General features: G+C 35.2%; 1 protein-coding gene across 1 annotated transcript in view; it reads left to right on the top strand.

The window, feature by feature from the left end:
• The window catches only part of LOC150086148 (nuclear pore membrane glycoprotein 210-like), a 129,924-nt gene that overhangs the window by 22,075 nt on the left and 86,152 nt on the right, over nt 1-21,697 (top strand). Inside the window, exons 5-6 of the mRNA XM_090373742.1 lie at nt 7,381-7,531; nt 19,927-20,059. Coding sequence (XP_090229868.1) covers nt 7,381-7,531; nt 19,927-20,059 — 284 coding nt within the window. The remainder of the gene's footprint in view (nt 1-7,380; nt 7,532-19,926; nt 20,060-21,697) is intronic.

The raw sequence follows: 21,697 nt of genomic DNA, 5'->3' as shown, positions 1-21,697 counted from the left end.
TCTGAGCATCGAGTTTTGTCAAAATCCTTCTAACATCCTTTTGACGGAATGCCACAGGAGACATTGAATGGAGTGTGTTGGGAATGGTGGGAGGTGTTTTACCAAGATTATTAATACATGAGTTGGAAGAAAAATGGAATGCTAGCAGGTCAGCTTTATCCTTGGCTGAAGTGACAACAGAATCATCTGGTTTTGACAGAGGTGGGAGCGGAGTTGGGCAATAGCTTTGGCAAGAGACAGAATGCTTGGCTACCATTAGGGCAAGAAGCAAGTTTTCTACTCTTAGCTTGTTCAAAACCTTGTTTGGACTGATTAATAACTGCTTTACAATTGTTGCAAGCTTTGGTGTAGGCAGAAAAGGAAACTGAAGAATTGGAAACAAGCCAATTACAATATGCAACATTCTTCTCTTGAACAGCCTTAGCACATTTATTGGAAAACCAAGGTTTAGATAAAGGACGTGATTTTAAAGTGGAGTGTGGAATAAAGGATTCCATTCCTACAAGAATAATTTCGCTGACACAATGTGAGCAAACGTTGACATCAGAAGTTTTGAAACAATAATCTGACCAAGGAAAAGAAGAAAAGAAATCTTGCAAGTCATCCCATTTTGCATCCTTGTAATGTCAAACAACACTAGGTTGGGAATAGCCGTGAGATAAAGGCTCCATTGGTGAAGAGCCAATCACCAAGTTGTGATCTGAGGTGCCTAAATGACCACTCACTTCGATCGTGTATTTAGAAGGTAGAAAATGAAACTGAAGAATTGGAAACAAGCCAATTGGAAACAAGGTCCACACCACATGGAGGAACGCCGCCCCTCTATGTTACCAGGCAGTACTAGGTGGTAGATGACTCTCATCAACCGGTAAAATACCACCACTTTGCTTATTGGAGGCTTGAAGTGGTGGAACCCATGTTTAGTCTCTAGAGCTAAGTTCTGGCCAACCCTTCCCTATCTCTTCCATCATGCAGTATGATTGATGATTTTTGAGGTTATGATGAATGTCGTGGCGAGATCCAATATTCCTTACATTTCGAGGGTACAGCTCTAAAACGGTGTTCGCAGGCCGGCCGCTAGATAGTACACCGGACCAAACCTATTGGTAACTCTCTAGGAGGCTTCCGGATCAGCTAGTGTATAATCTTGCTACCTCTACTCTGCCAGATAGTGACTGGAGGGAGTCCGAGTAGTTTGTATGCGGGGAGCATTGTCGAGGCCACGTTATGTCAAGGATCTGGGTATATTCTTACCACATGTACGCCATATCCAAAAATTTCATTACTTCATACAGCATGTCCCACCCACTTTTTCTTACCATTGAATACACCATGAATTGTCAAAATAATAGAGCAAGCTTATCTGCGAAAAGATCTAAACCTCCCAAGGACTTCCTAATTCATTTCACAAATATACGTGGTCTTAATTGAAATCTCAACGATGTCCATTTCCACTTGCAGTCTTCCAAACCCCATGTACTTTTTCTGACTGAATCTCAGTTATCAGTTGATTCAACTACTGCTCATCTCAGATGTCCAAATTATTTGCTGTATGATTCCTTTCGCCTCAAAGGTGGTACTTGTGCATATGTCCGTTCTGATATTCCCTGTCAGAGACTTGGCAATTTGGAATCTCCTCTCTTTGATCTTCTCTGGCTTAAAATCTCTCTACCTCATTGTGTAAAAGTCATCTGTTGTCTCTACCGTTCTCCCAACTCCACTAATCACTTGGAGCTCTTTGACTTCCTCTCTTTGCAACTTGACTTTCTCCAGTCCAACTTTCCTAACAGTGAGGTAATTTTCCTTGGTGATTTTAACGTTCACAACTCCAGCTGGCTTCCGTTTTCTAGTCACACCGACCCAGCAGGTCGAGATGCTGAGGCTTTTGCAATTACTAATGACCTAGCACAGATTGTTCATTTACCTACAAGAATACCGGACAATCCTAATCATACAGCCAATACGCTTGATCTTTTTCTCACAAACAACCCTTCTAAGTACAAGGTTGAAGTGAGAGGCCCTTTAGGCACTTCTGATCACAACTTGGTGATTGTCTCTTCTCCAATGGAACCTTTATCTCATGGCTATTCCCAACCTCGTATTGTTTGGCATTACAAGAATGCAAAATGGGATGACCTGCGAGACTTCTTTTCTTCTTTTCCTTGGTCTGATTACTGTTTCAAAACTACTGATGTCAACGTTTGCTCAGATCGTGTCGGTGAAATTATTCTTGCAGGAATGGAATCCTTTATCCCACACTCCACTTTAAAATCTCGTCCTTTATCTAAACCTTGGTTTTCCAATAAATGTGCTAAGGCTGTCCAAGAGAAGAATGTTGCATATCGTAATTGGCTTGTTTCTAATTCTTCAGTTTCATTTTCTGCCTACACCAAAGCTCGCAACAATTGTAAAGCAGTTATTAATCAGTCCAAACTAGAGTTTGAACAGGCTAAGAGTAGAAAACTTGCTTCTTGCCCTAATGGTAGCCGAGCATTCTGGTCTCTTGCCAAAGCTATTGGCCGCAACTTTTGCCCATCTCTGCTCCCACGTCTGTCCAAACCAGATGGTTCTGTTGTCACTTCAGCCAAGGATAAAGCTGACCTGCTAGCATCCCATTTTTCTTCGAGCTCATGTATTAATGATCTTGGTAAAACACCTCCCACCATTGTTAACACGCTCCATTCAATGCCTCCTGTGGTCTTCCGTCAAAAGGATATCAGAAGGATTTTGATGAATCTTGATGCTAAGAAAGCTCTAGGTCCTGATGGTATTTCTCCACTTGTTCTCAAAACCTGTGCTCCTGAACTTACTCCTATTCTTTGCCGACTTTATTCACTTTCTTATTCCAAAGGTGTTTTTCCTTCTGCTTGGAAATTTGCTCATATCCAGCCAGTTCCTAAAAAGGGTGACAAATCCCTCCCATCCAATTATCGTCCCATTGCAATCACTTCTTCTCTTTCTAAAGTAATGGAGAAATCAATTAACCGGCAACTCTTAAACTACCTAGAAACCTTCCGTCTGATCAACGATCGCCAGTATGAATTCTGTCAGTGTCGATCCACTGGTGATATTCTGGCTTATGTTACCCATTTATGGACTAATTCAGTGGAAAGGTTCGGTGAAACACAAGTAGTTGCTCTTGACATCTCAAAGGCTTTTGATCGTGTTTGGCATAAAGGTCTTCTAAACAAGCTTCCATCTTATGGTTTGCCAACTGTTTTTAGTAATTGGTTATCCAGTTTTCTCTCTGATCGCTCACTGAGGGTGATGGTAGATGGCTCTCTGTCTTCTAACTTCTCCACTAATGCCGGTGTCCCCCAAGGTTCAGTTCTTTCCCCCACTCTTTTCCTCTTGAATATCAATGACCTTCTTCCATTGACTGGAAATCCTATCCATAGTTTTGCCGATGATAGCACATTGCATTCAACTTTCCATTTTGAGAAACCTTGTCCAGCTCAATCAGCTTCAAGTTCTCGAAAATCTGCTGCCAATTCCTTAAATGGCGATCTTCAGGTAATTCTCCAGTGGGGCAAAGACAACTTAGTTGATTTCAAACCTTCTAAAACTCAATCTTGTCTTATATCTCGCAAAAACGATTCTTCTGCTCCCATGCTTATCTTTAGTGACACTCCGATTTCTAGGCAAAATGATATATCTCTTTTGGGGATTACCCTGACTTCTAATCTCTCTTGGCACAAGCACATTACAAATATTGCTTCCTCTGCATCTAAAAAACTTGGTTTTCTCTTTCGCTCTCGGCGTTACTTTTTTTCCAAACAGCTGCTCACTCTGTATAAATCGCAAATCCGCCCTGCCATGGAATATTGTTCCCACATCTGGGGTGGTGCCCCCAAAACCTCTCTCAGGCTTCTTGATTCCATTCAGAAGAGGGCAGTTAGGTTAATTAATGATTCATCTCTAACAGTCTCTCTCCACTCGCTTTCTCAAAAACGCACTGTTTCTGCTGCATGCCTCTTCTACAGATACTTCCATGGGCACTGTTCTTTTGAATTGGCTTCTATAATTCCCGCTCTCTCTTTCAAAACAGTCCGAACACGTGCCGCCACCAGCCAACATCCATTTACTGTCCAACTTCAAACCCACAGAACCAACTTTTCATCTTCCTCATTTATTCATTCAACTGCCGTTTTCTGGAACAACCTTCCTTCATATGTGTTTCCTGAAAATTACAATCTACAGAAGTTCAAGTCCAATATCAACAAATATCTTCTTTCGTCTTCTCAACCTCCAACCCAAGCACGGTACTAAGTACTATAGGTTCTAATACCTCTCGTGTTTGGGGTTCTCATAAAAAAAAAAAAAAAAAAAAAAATTACGATATGCAACATTGTTCTCTTGAACTGCCTTAGCACATTTATTGGAAAATCAAGGTTTAGAAAAAGGACGTGATTTTTAAAGCAGTAACTTGCCCTTAATGTCACGCTGCTCCAATTTGTAAAGCGGTCTTTTATTTGAAACAGGATCAAAAACTTTCCTGTAATCCAAGATGCCTGATTGATGGTTGAAAAAGACTACCTAGAGATTGTTATAGACTGGATCGTTTTGGAAAAAAAAAAAAAAAAATTGGATGAAATTTTGCACTTTTTAGTGTCACCCATTATTTTATTTACATGAATGATATAATAATAAAAAAAATAGTATTTTTTTAAATTGAAACAGTAAAACAGAATGACAGTAATGAACAGCCATTTCTTTGATTACTAGGTGTTGTGATCAGGCACATAGGTGTATATTGAACATTATTTATTACAATTAAAAAAAAAAACAGATAAAACAATTTCAGATAAATGAGGTTTTTTTTTTTTTTCATTATTTTAACAAATTTTTTAATTAAAAGTAAATTTTTAATAAAGTCAGTATTGCTGACAAAAGTTATGTGGGCAGGTATGTGAGTATTGCTTATACCAATAATGAAAAATGAGTTTTTTTTTTGTTTTTTTTTGTGGTTATACTTCTTGCATTTTGAACATGTTGAATGTTTTTTGCATGTTGAAAGTGAAAATGAAGAAATAATTTATTTATTTATTTTTTTTATTTCAGTTGCTAAATTTCACCAGTGTTCCTGGTTAATAGTTAAGATTCTAATCCACTAGAAACAAACTAATGGCTGAGTGAATTAAGCTATTTTTTAAAAATATCTGCAAAGTTGTTTTAAATTATAATTTTTGTTTTATGTGGTTTCCTTGATCAGCATCCTTGCTGCTGCTTGATGCATATGCAAGAGAAGGGATTTTTAATCCACATAGAGAAAACCACCTGACTTTAACAACCATTTTCTTCTGATTTGCTGGAAAAAAAACCAGATAGTTTTGTCAGGTTTGATAAATGGCAGGCAGCCTTTGCCAGCAGCTGACTAATTCAGCTGTAGTGAGAAGAAAGCCCAGAAATTGCTCTGCCCTCCCCAGTCCTGATTGACTCAATCGTGTGACTTTTGAATTTGGTTCATTAAGGTTGTGTGTCAAGCTGGCAGTGAATGTATTAATATTTTGTAAGCTGTTTGCATAAATTTGACCTATTATGAGATGATAGCATATGAGATTTAACCAATGTAAATACACTATTTGAATAGGACTGGAGAAAAAGAAAAGAAAAAAAAATGTAATGAAATATAATGTGTTGTATTTTAGAATATCAAGAAAACATAATTTTGCTAATGGAAATTTGATAAATATGTCAGTAATTAATGATTTTAGCAATAATGTTATACATATAGTAGTGCTCAAAAAAAATTGCACCACTTTACAGAATTCGCCAAATTTTGCAAGTGATGCAATTTATCCAGAATATTATAGATATATATTTATCCATAAAGCATAAATTTGACAATATATGATATATATTTTACCCTATTGTATCATCCATCTTTAGCAAACTCTCTTAGATGGTGTCACATGCCATACATAATTGCATCACCCTGGCAGCATTATAAATACAGTGCATGTGCCACAAGCCCAGTATTCTGTGCTATTGCAGTGGTTAGGTTTTCACAATTAGCACTATGTAAGAAAATTGTTGCTGCTGTGTTGAATGCAGAGGGACATTCTACACATGAAATAGCTAAAAGGATTCACTGTAATTAGTCAACAGTGGCATGTTTATTACAAAAATTATCAGAAAGTGGCAGTCTAAACAGGAAGGAAGTGAACATCCACAAATATCTTTTGCAGTGCAGGACAGATTTCTGGTCTGTCTGTCTGAAACAGAAGATCCTCATCAACAGATCTCGAAACAGCATCGGAGGAGGATACAGGAGTAAAGCCAACTACTGCTACAGTATCTAAATGCCTTTTCTCATTGGGATTAGTAGCACGTCATCCATGAAAAAGCCACTTTTGACAAAAAATGATAGCCCACTGTCTAAAGTGGGCTGCTCCTTAACTTCAGTCCGTCCTCCTTTCCCTCTTTCTGTTCCTTCTAACTCGTACTCCTGCTCTGTTTTCTCCCCCCCCCACTTTTTTATTTTTTATTTTTTATTATTATTTTTTATTTTTTATTATTTTTTTTATTATTATTTTTTTTTTGTATTATTTTTTTTTTATTTTATTTATTTATTTATTTTTATTTATTTATTTATTTTTTTCACTTGACCTTTGTCAGGAAGCTTAGGCAACCCTGGCAAAGGCCAGCCAGAGTATAATGGGCAGCCTGGCTCACCTCCCAGTGGTGGTGGCGGGCAACGTGGGGTCCCACTAGGGGCTCTGCGGCCAAGCAGCCAGAGACACAACAACAAAACATAACACTACTCTGACAGAAACCAGACATTACACTTTTTCTGGCTTTTACAGAGATTCTGTACTTCTTCACAAAGTACCATGGTGCAGATGTGGGAAACCACAGGTGGCGCCTTTCACAAAACACTATGCCACTATGTCTAAAGTGGGCAAAAGAGCATCCTAGTTGGTCTGAGAATCAGTGAAAAACAAAGGAAATTTTTGTATATAGTGGGGCCCCACTTTTTGGTGTTCCACTTCTCGGCGTTCCACTAATACGGTGGTTTTCAAGGTTATATCTATGTTCTTTATGTTTGGCGATTGTTCCGCTTTTTCGGCATGACACGCTCAGCAGCTGAGTCCAAAAATGCCTTCGGGCACCATTTTATTGTTGGTGATTGTCAGTTTACAGCATATGATAGTGTAAACATGTTATTAGGCTTTTATATGCATTCACAAGTGACAAAAAGCTATGTTCCACTTTTTGGCGATTTTCGCTTTTCGGCAGGGGTTTGGAACATAACCTGCCATATGAGTGGGGCCCTACTGTACATTTGTACAAATATTATTGTATACAATTGATAAGAATAAAATCATTTCATATAGATATTTTTTGTTTGACATTTCTTGAAATATGGATTTCTTCCAGATTGTTAAAATTTTCGGAATCATATTACAAATCACCAGATTATATTGAGATGTGGGAAAATCGTGATCTTCATGGGCCTTTGATTTTAGTGGAAGGTTTGAAGGCAGGAGTGGGTACACTGTGGGTTAAACCCAAACATTCAGATTATAAAGTAAGATTTAATATATATTTATTGATGTAATTGCATTATTAATAATTTCTACTTTTTTGAATAGTCAGAATTGCCCAATGTTATAATAAAAATTGTCATTTTAATAATCATAATCCAACAATCAGTTTTACTACTAAGGTGCAAAAATAATAATACAGACAATGTGTAGATTATAAGGAAGTTTATTTTTAAAGACTATACTCTAACAATAATTAACACAATAAATTACAGCTAATACAGCAATTAGGAACAAACAGTCTAAATTGTTGACTTATTGGCTACTATGCCACAGCCTTTGACAAAATAAATGATGGTCACTTGGGTGATGACTGAAGTTACTGGTTGCAAAGAAAGACAGACAGAAGTGACTGACACTGAAATCTGCAATATTCCTGGGTTTTACAGAGAACCATTCTGATTGGTTGAAAGGTAGGTCCTAATTTCTAATCTGCTTTGATTGGATATATCCTGTTCTGTAGCTGCTATAATCTTTGAGAGTATATGTGAGTATACTCTCAAAGAGAGTATACTCTTTGCTGAGTATATGTGCTCAGCAATTTCTGTGTGCCTACTGTCATATATCAGTGGATTCCAGTATCTTAAGGTGATGTCACTATTGGTTTTATGACACATCATCTCTTAGGCTGTATTGCATCAGTGTATGATGCCTGTTTATGCCTATGTTCATAGGTTGATTTGCATGTTCATATGATTATTGCAGTCCAGCATGGGGTTCCATTGATGTCATTAGAAGTTTTTGCTACATTTCTAAGATTACTGTCTTGTTTCAATGTAGGCATTAAGTTACTTGCTTCAGTGCTGGAAGTTGTGGCTGTGGATGTATCAAAGTTCAACTGATGGGAGGATTCTATCCTTAGGGATATTTCTGTTCTGGTAGTGAAGGTTTGATTCTATTCTTTAAAATGTTTAGCTACTATCAAAGTGGCTAAACATTTTTGATGAATATTTTTGATTTGATGCTGTAACATTCACACTTCCTGTTTGTGACTTGTTGGAAAAGAACCTTCATGGAAGAAACTCAATTCTTTGTACTGTCTGCAGGACAGAGAATTCCTCCTGCTTTTTTTGCTTAAGAGAGACATACAATTTTATCTTTTGGAAATGAAAAATAACTTCAAACATTAACAGATACTTTCAGTTTCCTCATCCCATAAATTAATGTACAAACATTTCTAAATAATTAGATCCAGAAGCACTTTTAGTTTAGCCTGCATTTTTGTTGCTTATTTGCTAATAATAGGTTAAATGGTGAATTTCTAATAGATAAATTAAAGAAAACTTTTTTGGATGGTATGAGTTACACCTGGATAGAAAATATGGTTGTAGAGTAAAGAGTAATTTTTTGGCAGGGGCTTCTCAAACTGCTAGATACTGCCAAGGGGTTGACTTCAGATTGAACATCACTATTTCAAGGGAGTTTATTTAAGCTACTATTTCAAGTAGCTTAAATAGTAGTGTTTTCCAGGGAGGATACCTAGAGGAAGTACACATTTGGGTATCCTCTTTTAAATAGTGCTGCTAAGTGATTTTTCTATTTGTTATTTATTTAGAGAAGGTTAGGTTCATATCCCAAAAGAGGTGGGGGAATTCTTAAAAGCCTCTTTCAAAAGTCTCTTCAGTTGTGGGTTTTTCCCTCTACACAACTTTACAGGTATGATAATGTACACTGGTTCAGTATACCTAATTGTCATATGTTGATATGACAAAAAAATAAATAAATAAAAAATGCCAACCAACCACAAATCTGGAATTAAGTATCAAAAGTTACAGAGTGCTGTAGCACTTCCTTAATTGTATCCTAAGTAATGTTTATGTTATTTTTGCATCCTGGTAATTTGGTAATTATTATTGCATTATGTTTTTTTAAAGTTACGTATCTCTCTATACATTAAAAAAGTTTTCCTCCTAGTGATATTTATTCGAGCCAATGGGAGAAGAGGGAAGGCAAGTACGTCACTACAATGCAATTAATTATTGACAACTGCCTTCATAATGTTCACCAACCTCATGCATTGCTCCCCTGTCTAACATTTGATGTTCCATTGTAACATTTTTTGTATATTAATGAATAATGTATACAGCATTTGTAAATAGTTTAGTATTTTGTAAATATTTTAAATATTTGTATAGTTTGACAAAAATATCTGCCTAAAATATTTCAGTTAAATATTTTAGTCCTGCTCTTTTGGATACAACAATATTCCTCATGCATTATGGAACCCGAAGCAAAAGGCCTTTTCCTAAGTGACCTATGTAAACACAGGTAAATAATTATATAGTGATATTTATTCAACCTTGAGAATGCTGAGCACTATAAATGCACAGGTAAATAATTACATAGGTCATTTCCTGATTAGATATCAATCAGTGCATATTGACAGGTGTCTTTTATGTAGAAAAGATTTGACTTACTCCATATACCTCTACATTTTATGTAGAAAAGGGTGCACGGGCGTGGATGAGCAAAGCAAGTAGGGGCGAAGTCCCCTAGTATTCATTATTATTATTATTTGTGTGTATGTGTGTGTGTGTCTTAAATACATAATGGAATAAATGAAAAATGCATAAATTAGAAATCTAAGTAAAAAAGTATAATACTTAACAGAATTGCATTTTGTAAAGTAGCAGACACAAATATTGCTAGAATGTAGATATAATGCATAACTGAAGGCAAGGAATGAGAACTGTAATAATGGAGATAATGTGGAAAGTGGAATAACAAAGCAAACCATGAAATTAATAAATTTTAAAAAATTGTATGGTAGGTCCAAAAAAGCCAAAATTACCATAAAGCCAGACAGGAATTAATTTAACCAGTCACAGTAGCTTAAATAGTACTATTTCAGGGAGGATATATTTAAAAACTGTCTATATTTAAAATATGTGCAGTATCACTAATGGTCTGACAATAAACCAAGCTTTATAATATTGCATGGGAAGACAAGGTAACAAGAAATAATACAGCAAAGATTATAGTGGAGGTATTTACAAATACAGTCAAACTCGGTTATAATGAGCACAGAAATAATGATATCACGGCTGTAATGAGCAAAAAGCCATAATGATTTTAATTTATGCATATTCCAATACGTGTTGTGTGGGAATACATGTAAATTAAAATTAAATTAAAATTACGCGTATTCCCATACGCTCACTGTTATAATGAGTGTACTACATGGATATACCATACAAATTTTCGTGACTATGCAAACATTCTTAATTGCTCGGGGTCGAAAAAACCCAATTCTTGGAATAGACAAAAATGAAAATGGCGACTAAGCTTTTATGACCATCCGCATCACATCGGATTAGCAGCCAGTTTATGACCTTGTCCTTTCAGGGATGGGTGCTATACAATATTGTATTGGTGTTCTGCTTGTCGCATTACCCTATTTATAGATTGTCTTGTATTCACCAAACCATAAATTTATTTTGGGACTTCTAAGAATTTTGTCAACGGGACATCTAAGAACTTTGTGGGCATTTCGGGACTTCTAAGAATTTTGTATGCAGATCACCTTACTGTCATTTTAAATAAAATCAGATAGAAAGGAACACTTCCTTCGGAAATATGTCTACTAACAAAAGAAAGTGTCTCTCGATTTGCGAAAAAGTCGAAATTATTTGTGAGTTAGAATGTGGTCCAAAAATGTTGGAAGTGTTTAAAAAGGTTTTTGTCCTCTTCAACAGTAATGACATTGTGGAAGAATAAACATTTTTACCTATCAGCACTGGTAAAGAACATAACTGATAATAATAAAAAAAATTAGAAATTGCGAGGTTACAAATGCCAATGAAGCATTGTTTCAATGGTTCACTACACAAAGAAGTGCTGGATTTTCAATAGACAATGAGATCTTGGAGGCCCAAGCAGAAAAATTTGCTAAACAATTTGGATGCTACGATTTTGAATGTAGCAACGGTTGGCTGGATCGATTTAAAAACTGAATACATGCATATTAATACAAATAATATGTAGGTATATTTTTTGTGTACTGTATTATTTTTTTCTCTCTAATATTTCTTTTGTTTTTTTGAATCTGTCTTTTTATCAAGTTATCGAGAATTAAAAAAAATTGTAGGCAGATTTAACTCATCACTGATATAGTGAATAATGGTTATAACAAGGAAATTTTGTCGGTACCTTGATGCTCGTTATAACCAAGTTCGACTGTATGTCAATTAAATAAAAATTTACCAACTGTGAAGAAGCTAGCTGTGACCTAAATGAAATGTCATTTAATAATAATCCAGCAGTAAGCATCATGCAAATAATCCAAACTGAAACAAAACAAGCTGTTTAGATTTATTCCTGTCTAGTGTTATAGTAATTTTGGCCATTTTGGGCTTATCATACAATTTTTGTAAATATTGCTCCACGGTTTATTTTACTTTCCGTTTTTCATGCTACATTCATTATTATGTTTCTTATTCCTCACCTTCAATAACATATTTTTTACATTTATGTCTAAATGTGCATGAGATTTGAAAACTGTCCAGAATAATAAGATTAATTAACTAAACTATCTAGTTTAATTAATTCAATAATAATCATGATGTATGTGATAAAACCTCTCCTGGAAACTCTGATTTTTCATCTGTAAAACATCAAATTGACCACAGAACACACACAATTTATATAGATATATATGGCACATTATGGCCTAAATTGCTGATGCACCTAAACCCCAACAATAACAATAAAACCTCTGTTATGTCTTGACTATTCTGGTCTGAACTGCCTAAAAAAATTTTAGATATTGCAATTTCCTAGTTCAAATCATTTAAAAGGTTTTAGAAAATCCCTGTGGGAACTAATAGTTTGTCTGCCCACTGCTATTTACAAAACAAATAAAGGGTTTATCAGTGTACTACAGGAAGGCACTACACAGTCCTTAACTGCCTTCATGCAGACATTAAAGACAGCAGTTAAGGATGCACATCAAAATTTCTGATTGGAATTTTGTTTTTCATCATCTTAATTCAAATGTCTTAATAGTACAATATTGAAACGAAGAAAAACCTAGGAAGCTTGGCAGTTTCTTTCCTACCCAGGAAGGTTGACAGTTTACGCAGACAGTTGATACCTGGAGAACCACTAGAGGGAGATTTAATCTCTCTGTAATATCACCTTCACTTAAGTTCAAGTCATTTACTATTGGGTTGTTTAATAAATATTGTAATTTACTTCCTGAATAAAATAATCTGTCTCTCTAAACACACAATATGTAACAAATAATCCTGATGAATTCACTGATTTTGTTTTGGCCTGTGTAATACAGGGTTAGGCAAATACAACTTCCCAGTTTAAAAATGAAATGATTACTGTGCAGATTGGAAAAGACATTTATTTCATTGTAATTTAATAAGATACATCAAAGCATTTATGTTATACTCCTCAGTGTTTGAAAGTGGTGTCCCTTAAATGGCCACTACCATTGTGAACACAGTCCTCTATTTGTATTCTCACATTATTCATTGCTCTGTAATGTTTCTGCTGGTATTCTTTCACTCTCATCATGAATGTTTTGTTTCAATTGCTGAAGTTTCTGTGAATGGTTTGCACTTTGGATTTTAAGAAACCCCATAAAAAAATTACAAACAAATAAGTCTGGTGATTATGGTGATCAGTATATGTTTCCAAAACGAGACATAATGCAAGTTGGAAATATTTCCTTTAAAGTGTCCACGATTATTCATTATTATTCTTGTAGGAATGAAATATTCCACACCCTGCCTTAAAATCTTATCCTTTATCTAAACCGTAGTCTTCCAAAAAATGTGTTAAGGCTGTTCAAGATAAGAATGTTGAACATCACAATTGGCTTGCATCCAAATCTCGAGATTCATTTTCTGCCTACACAAAAGCTTGCAACTATTGTAAAGCAATTATTAATCAGTCCAAACTAGATTTTGAACAGCCTAAGAGTAGAAAACTTGCTTCTTGTCCAAATAGTAGTCGAGCATTCTAGTTTCTTGCCAAAGCTATTGGCTGAAACTTTGCCAATCTCTGTTCTTGCCTCTGTCAAAACCTGATGGTTCTATTCTGCCTCAGCTAAAGATAAAGCTGACCTGCTAGCATCCCACTTTTCTTATAACTCATGTATTGATGATCTTGGTAAACCACCTCTTACCATTCCCAGTACACTCCATTGAATCCTGTGGTTTTCCATCAAAAGGATGTCAGAAGAATTTTGAACAGCTTTGATGCCAAGAAAGCACCAGGTCCTGATGGTATTTCTCTACTTGTTCTCAAAACCTGTACTCCTGTGCATACTCATGTTCTGGGTCACCTTTTTACATTTCCTTATTCCAATGGTGTTTTTCCTTTTTACTTGGAAATTTGCTCATATCCAGCCATTTCCTAAAAAGGGTGACAAATCCCTCCATCCAATTATCGTCCCATTGCACTTCTACCCTTTATAAAGTAATGGAGAAATCTATTAGATGCCAACTCCTAAACTATCTAGAAACCTTCCATCTGATCACTGATTGCCAGTGTCAATTCACTGGTGATATACTGGCTTATGTTACCCATCTAGAGACAAATTCAGTGGAAAAGTTTGGTGAAACTCAAGCAGTTCCGCTTGGCATTTCAAAGGCTTTTTATCATGTTTGGCATAAAGGTCTCCTAATAAGCTTCCATCTTATGGTTTTCCAACCATTTTTTTAAATTGGTTATCCAGTTTTCTCTCTGACCACTCACTGCAGGTAATGGTACATGCTCTCTTTCTTCCAGCTTCATTAATCATTCAAGTATTCCCCAAGGTTCATTTCTTTTTCCCACTCTTTTCCTCTTGTATGTTAATGACCTTCCATTGACCCAAAATCCTGTCCATAGTTTTTCTGGGCGCCTCCGTAGCCAGGTGGGAAGGAGCAGCAGTGCGTAGCACATGCTTCTTGATTAGACCGGGGTTCAAGCCCGTCACCACTAAATACGGAGGATGCGGAAAGGTCAGGGGATGACCACCGCATATCCCGGAGCAATATAGCCTTAGTTGCTAATGCTCCTAAAAACTAAATAACAATAACAACAATAGTTTTTCTGATGATAGCACATTGCATTCCACCTTCCAGTTTGAGAAACCTTGCCCTGCACAAACAGCTTGAGTGTCTTGAATATCCACTACTAATTTCCTAAATGCTGATCTCCAGCTGAGGAAAAGATAACTTAGTTGATTTCAATCCTCCTAAAAGTCAGAAATGGCTGTGAAGTGGTTGTTCATGAAGGGGATGTGAATTTTCGAACGCCCACCTAAAATTTTGTTTATGTACATTTTCATGATTAAATTATTGATTAAGTCTGGATCATCATTCACCTTTTGTAGGAATAGATTAAAAAAAATTGAAATATATATCCAAATCATGAACAAGTAATTGTTGAACTACTATTTTATTCAGATAGAACTTTAAATCAGTATGTAATACACACTTCATCCCGATATGTTAAGTTCTCTTGATGAGCTTACAACAGATGTTCGAGTACTGGGTTAATGTTACTCTAATCGTTTTACTGTTTTCTGGAATATGCTGTACACCTTTGACCTTGAGGTTTCACATCTGTTAAAGATGCTGTTTTTATAAATTTGTAAATCCAATGTGTTATGGTCTTTCAACTTGGAACACTACCAATTCTTGAAATGTTGAAGTGGCATCTAAATTCATGTTTGAGAACTCACAATAGTCACCTGATTTTAAAAATGTTTCTACATCAAATGTGTGTTTATCGACCACCACTCCATTTTTACTGAATGCTTTAGTGTACTCCTCCAGGATAAAAACCAGCACCCCACTGCAAATGCTATGAAATAGCACCACTTTTAAAATAGATAATTGTTTTTGCCTTACCCTGTATCATTCATCACTGAGTACTTGTGATGGTGATATCACAAAAATTTAAGCTAGTGTCAAATTTATGTAGTAAATGTGTGCACGTGCACGTACACGCGCATGTGTGTATATATATATATGTGTATGAAATATATATATGTAGAGTCTGCAAAAAAGGATATATAAAATATATATTTAAAAAATAGTAGTATCAAAGAAATAAAAACAGTGAAGATATATATTTTTTTAATATTTCAAGTCACAGGAATAATTAAAAATTTTTTTTATTGCATTTATTATTATTACTTTTTAAATATATAAAATTGATTTTTTGAGTCTTATTTAAATCATTAGAGAAATTTTAGTATATTTCAGCCTGGCACTTTCTTTATAATGTTTTTTTATATTTGTGGACAGAAATGGTATTTAAGTAATGATGGTTGGATAAATTCAGATTCATTCTTTAACCATCAAAACCATCAATTTTAGTATCAAAGCCTTTTTTTTTTTTAATATTGAAATGTGCTTTAGACAAACAATTGAACAATATCATTATTTATACAGTTGAACTTTGTTATAATAAGCATCAAGGGACCAACAAAATTTCCTCATTATAACCATTACTCGCAATATCAGTTATAGCAGAGATGGGGAAACCCCTGGGGCCATTAAACAATGAACACTTTATATCAGTGAAATGTTAAATCTATCTCCTATTTTTTTAAATTCTCAATAACTTTGATAAAAAGATAGTCAAAAAAAACGAAAGAAATATTAGAGAAAAAAATAATATAAGTATATACTTACGTATTATTTGTATTAATATGCTTGTATAAACTACAATACACTTAATATTAAGCACAATTTATTTGTCTGTAATTTTAAAACCATACACTTAATACTAAACACAATTTATTTCTGTGTAATTAAAAACTACTATTTAATAATAAACAATTTCAATTAGTCTTTATTTATGAATCTTAAAATTGATGTTTGTTTTAAAGGTTTCACTTTGATATTTCTTAAGTTTCCCCTTAAAACACTTGTGTTAAGTCTCATTACTTGCCTCAGTTCCTTCAAAAAAATTGACTAATGTGTCCATTGCACCTTAAGCTTGTGAGATTGTAGGCACTCAGTTTGATTCACTTTCAATTGTCATTATATCATCATCACAATCATCGTCATTATCATCTTTTGTTGAGCACAGCATCTACAATGTCATTCTCTGTAGGAAGACCAATATTTAATAAGTTGTCATCGACTCATACAAATTCATCGATACTATCTGTATTAAAACCTACAATGTTGTTACGTAGCAACCATTCAGATAATGGTAAGTTTTCTTCATCTCCATCTTCTTCATCTACAATTGAAATTTCATTTGAATTTAATTTCGATTTCTTGAAGCAATTTGATATGGTTGGCGAAGTAATGTTGTTCCACGCATCATTCAATAAATTTATATATCCAATATCGATATGGACTCTAAGTTTCTGTTCTCTTTGACTGATCAGATGTAGAACTAGAAATCTTTTATAAAATCCTTTCAAACTCTTAATTACACCTATATTCATTGGTTGTAAAATTGATGTCACATTTGGAGGCAGAAGCACCAGCTTAATGTTGGTCAAATTTTGAATCTGGTGATGTGCAGGACAGTTATCAACTAACAATAAAATATTTTTATTCTTTTTGAATAGCTCCTTATTCCAATCATTTATGTATTGCCGAAAAATATCCGAAGTTATCCAAGCTTTCTTGTTTGCAGTGTAATCCACAGGAAGTTTGATTGTGTTTTTGAAACACCGAGATTTTAACGATTTTCCAATAACAAACAGTTTTTTTTTTTTTATCAGTTCCGGTTATATTTGCGTATACGAGCACTGTCAAGCGAGCCTTTGATTTTTTTCCACCAACAGATTTTTCCCCTTTGAATTTAAATGTATTGTCAGGTGTCAAATTATAAAAAAAGCCCTGTTTCATCAGCATTGTAGTAGTAGTTATAGAGGCATGTGATGCTAGAAAGCAAGCATAGGAGCTTATGTAGCATCAGCCGACCGGGCTAGCCGGGTGGGTAAAGTACCTGCCTAGAAACCTATCAACTAACAATAAAATATTTTTCTTCTTTTTGAATAGCTCCTTATTCCAATCATTTATGTATTGCCGAAAAATATCCGAAGTTATCCAAGCTTTCTTGTTTGCAGTGTAATCCACAGTGACAGATGGAAGTTTGTTCCAGCAATTAACGACCCTCTGGCTAAAGGCAAATTTCCGCACATCTATTTTACAAATGTCTTTCCTCATTTTGAATTTATGCCCCCTCAAGTTCGTAATCTGAGAAAGAGGAAGAACCCATCAGAATTCAGTGTGCTCAACCCATTCAAAGCCTTATACACCTCAATTAGATCACCTCCCAGGTGCCTAGTCTCCAGATGCTGCGATTTGTAGAACTTAAGCCTTTCTTGGTAAAAGGACCCTTCATTCCCCCTCACCAATCTTGTTGCCCTTCTCTGTACTCACTATAGCAATTGTATATTCTTCCTAAAATGAGGCCTCCAGACACAGGACTCAAGGTGTGTCCTGACCATTGCCTTATACAAAGGGATAATCACTTCCTTTTCCCTGCTAGCAAAATCCCTGTATATCATTGAGAATACCCCCATGACCTGCTCTGGCAGCCTGTCTGCATTGCTCAGAAAATTTCATATCTGACTGCACAATTGCTCCCAGGTCTTATTTTCTACCACCCTAAGTGTAGTACCACACAGTTGGTATGTTACTCTTACCCATAATGCAGTACTTTGCATTTGTCAATGTTAAACTTCAGTTGCCACTTCTCAGCCCATCTGCCCAATTTTCCAGATCCTGTTGCAGTAGCAAAACTTCTGTTGATGTCTTTGTCATTGAAATCTTTCTTGATTTCTGCCCAAACACGGTCACTCCATTCATTTGCCATTATTGGATCTGCAGATCGAGATTCTCCACTAATTTTTGCATAATCAGTGTTATGTCAGTGTTTAAATCTATCCAGCCAACCATTGTTACCCACAAAATTGTTGCTTTCAAATTGTTTAGCAGATTTTTCCACTTGAGCCTTAAAGATCAGATCAGACTGTCTGTTGAAAATCCAGCACTTCTTTGAGGAAGCATTGCTTCAATGCTTCTTCAATGTTTGTAACCTCACACTTTCTAAATTTTTTTTTTTTTTGGTTATGTTCTTTTTCCAGTGCCGATATGTAAACATCTTTATTCTTCCACAATGTTGATACACTTGAAGAGGACAGAGAAAACTTTTTACACACTTCAACATTTTTTATACCATATTCTAACTCACGAATAACTTCGACTTTTTTTCGAATCAAGAGACACCTTCTTTTTTTAGTAGACACATTTCTGAAGGAAGGGTTCATTTCTAGCCGATTTTACTTTAAAATGATAAAGTGATCTGCATACAAAGTTCTTAGTGTGCAGAACTTATATATAATTTGTATGCAGATCTTAGTGATCTGCACACAAAGCTCAAAATGCATACAACATTCCTAGAAGTCCCGAAATGCATACAACGTTCCTAGAAGTTCCATTTCCAAAATTCTTAGAAGTCCCAAAATAAATTTATGATTCAGTGAATACAAGACAATCTGTAAATAGGGTAATGCGACAAGCGGAATGCCAATGCACTATTGCATAGTCCCCATCCCCGAAATGCATGCAGCGTTTCTAGAAGTCCCGAAATAAATTTATGATTCAGTGAATACAAGACAATCTGTAAATAGGGTAATGCGACAAGCGGAATGCCAATGCACTCTATTGTATAGTCCCCATCCCCGAAATGCATACAGTGTTCCTAGAAGTCCCGTTTCCAAAATTCTTAGAAGTCCCGAAATAAATTTATGGTTCACTGAATACAAGACAATCTGTAAATAGGGTAATGCGACAAGTAGAATGCCAATGCACTCTGTTGTATAGCCCCTGTCCCCGGAGGACCAGGTCATAAATGGGCTGCTAATCGGATGCGGGTGGTCATAAAGCTAAGTCGCCCTTTTCATTTTTGTCTATTCCAAGAATTGGGTTTTTCCAACTACCAGAGCAATTAAGAACGTTTGCATAGTTACCAAAATTTGTTCGATATATCTGTGTAGTATGCTCATTATAACAGTGAGTGATTGTATGGGAATATACGTAAATTAAAATCATTATGGGTTTTTGCTTGTTACAGCAGTGATCTTGTTATTTCCATGCTCATTATAATTAAGTTCTATTGTATATATTTTTTAAAATAATTAAGCCATATCTGTACAAAATAATCTAATACCATGTTACTCTGATCCTTGCCATGCAATTAAATTGCCACATGGCCTGAAATAATGACAGTTTTTATATCGAGTGCTTAGATTGCTTAAATGAGACTTACTCAGTCTGCTTTGAGTAAGAAATGCTTAGCTAATTGTCAGATATTTTAATGCATATGGTTATTATATATTCATTTTATTATATAATAATTCATTGATGACATATAAAACATCTTTATTGTATTCATACCCCAGAATATCAAGTCCTGTGAGGTAAATTTGACTGTGTTTCCAAATATCAGGCTCAGTCCTCCTCATGATGTATATATTTTGCCACATGCCACTGTACAGTACAAAGTTGAATTAATGAACCAAATGAAGAATATAGGTAAGATTTAAATTATTTGTTATTAAAACAGCTCCTATGATTCAGTATGGTGAAGGTAAAGAAAGCCAACATGAGAACCATGGGAAACTTCGGGAAACTTAACCGGCAAACTTGTTTTCTGCTACTGCAGTTTTATCCTGCATTCTCGGTAAACAGATGGTGCATGTTATCAGTAGTGGCAGTAGAAGTTGATGACAATGTATTGATTAGTTTTTTCTCATTATTAAAAGCAGATTATTGGAGTTCATGAGTGTAATGCCTTTGCAGCTGAAATTTGCTTACAGGTACACCCTCCAGACTACCTCAGTCTCAGGGTGTTTCTCCCCCCCTTTCTGCTGTTTTAAAATAGGAAAACGACTTCTACAGATGGTGCGTGTTATCGGTAGTGGCAGTAGATTTAATTTTCTTATTTTAAAACAGTGGAAAGGGGGAGATAAACACCCTAAGACTGAGGCAGTCTGGAGGGTGTACCCTTAAGTAAATCTCATGAACTCCAATAATCTGCTTTTAATAATGAGAAAAAACTAATCAACACGTCGTTATTGACTTCTACTGCCACTACTGATAACATGCATCATCCGTTTACCGAGAATGCAGGGAGAAACTGCAGTAGCAGGAAACGGTTTGCCCAGTCAAGTTTCCCGGGTTGTCTTTCTTTACCTTAGCTTTCAGTACATAAGCAAAAGAACTTTGTCCGTTTTCTGGCAGGTTTGAAAAGTAAAGTGTATCTGAAATAATAGTTTTTTTTTTTTTTTTTTTTAAGGGTATTGATTTCTCATTTGCAATGTAGTTTCCACAAATTACCCTGGATTATAACTATTAATAAAAGGCATTCTAGCATGGGTGAAGTTTTTAAAAACTCTGCAATTTTAAATTGCAAATGAATTAAATCATTCTTTTGTGATGTGCCACATTGGAAAAGGCATCTGGCTGCCTTCTGAAGAGACAGCCACACCATTTAAACAGTTGAGTGATGATAACTAGTTATGAGCAAAGAGCAGTATATTTCACGATAGAGATGTCCCTTTTTCATTGCATACCATGGCCACGAGGCTACAGTACTGCATATTAGAGGACGATTTTTTTTAGAAAATGTTATCAATTTTTTATGCAAAAATTTGGTTTGCAGACTCATCATAACAAATGGATATGTCCTCTTGCTTATTTTAGTGTTATTTTATGTAAGAATGAAACTACTGTTTTAAATGATTCATTATGATTAATTTGAAACTAAAATTTTATCATGATATCAGTGGCAAGACAGATTGTCTGTCTTATAAAACATTAATGCCCATTTTAGTTTTTAAAATAGGCTCTAATGCTCTGGGAAATCTAGCCTTTGCCATGAATAGACTAAGTTAAAATTTTCTGAAGAAAATGAAAGGAATTTAAAGGCTTACTAGTTCTTTTAGTGTTCCACATCATGAGAGTAGGTTAAAAAGTCTCTGGTGTTTTGACTGCTACGTTACATGTAAATATTGGATTTATTTTAATTTCAGTGTTTTTGTTGGTAGTTTTAATGACTAATAATTCATTGATGACATATAAAACATCTTTATTGATCTTTATTGCATTCATCCAAAACAAAATGGCAATTTTACACTCACTAGTATATTTAAAGGGACTTTTTTTTTTTTG

This window comes from Mastigoproctus giganteus, chromosome 5 (genome assembly GCF_048544385.1).
Source record: "Mastigoproctus giganteus isolate SK-2022 chromosome 5, ASM4854438v1, whole genome shotgun sequence".
Taxonomy (NCBI): domain Eukaryota; kingdom Metazoa; phylum Arthropoda; class Arachnida; order Uropygi; family Thelyphonidae; genus Mastigoproctus; species Mastigoproctus giganteus.
The sequence above is the reverse complement of the archived record's forward strand: the minus strand, read 5'-3'. Positions and strand labels throughout refer to the sequence as shown.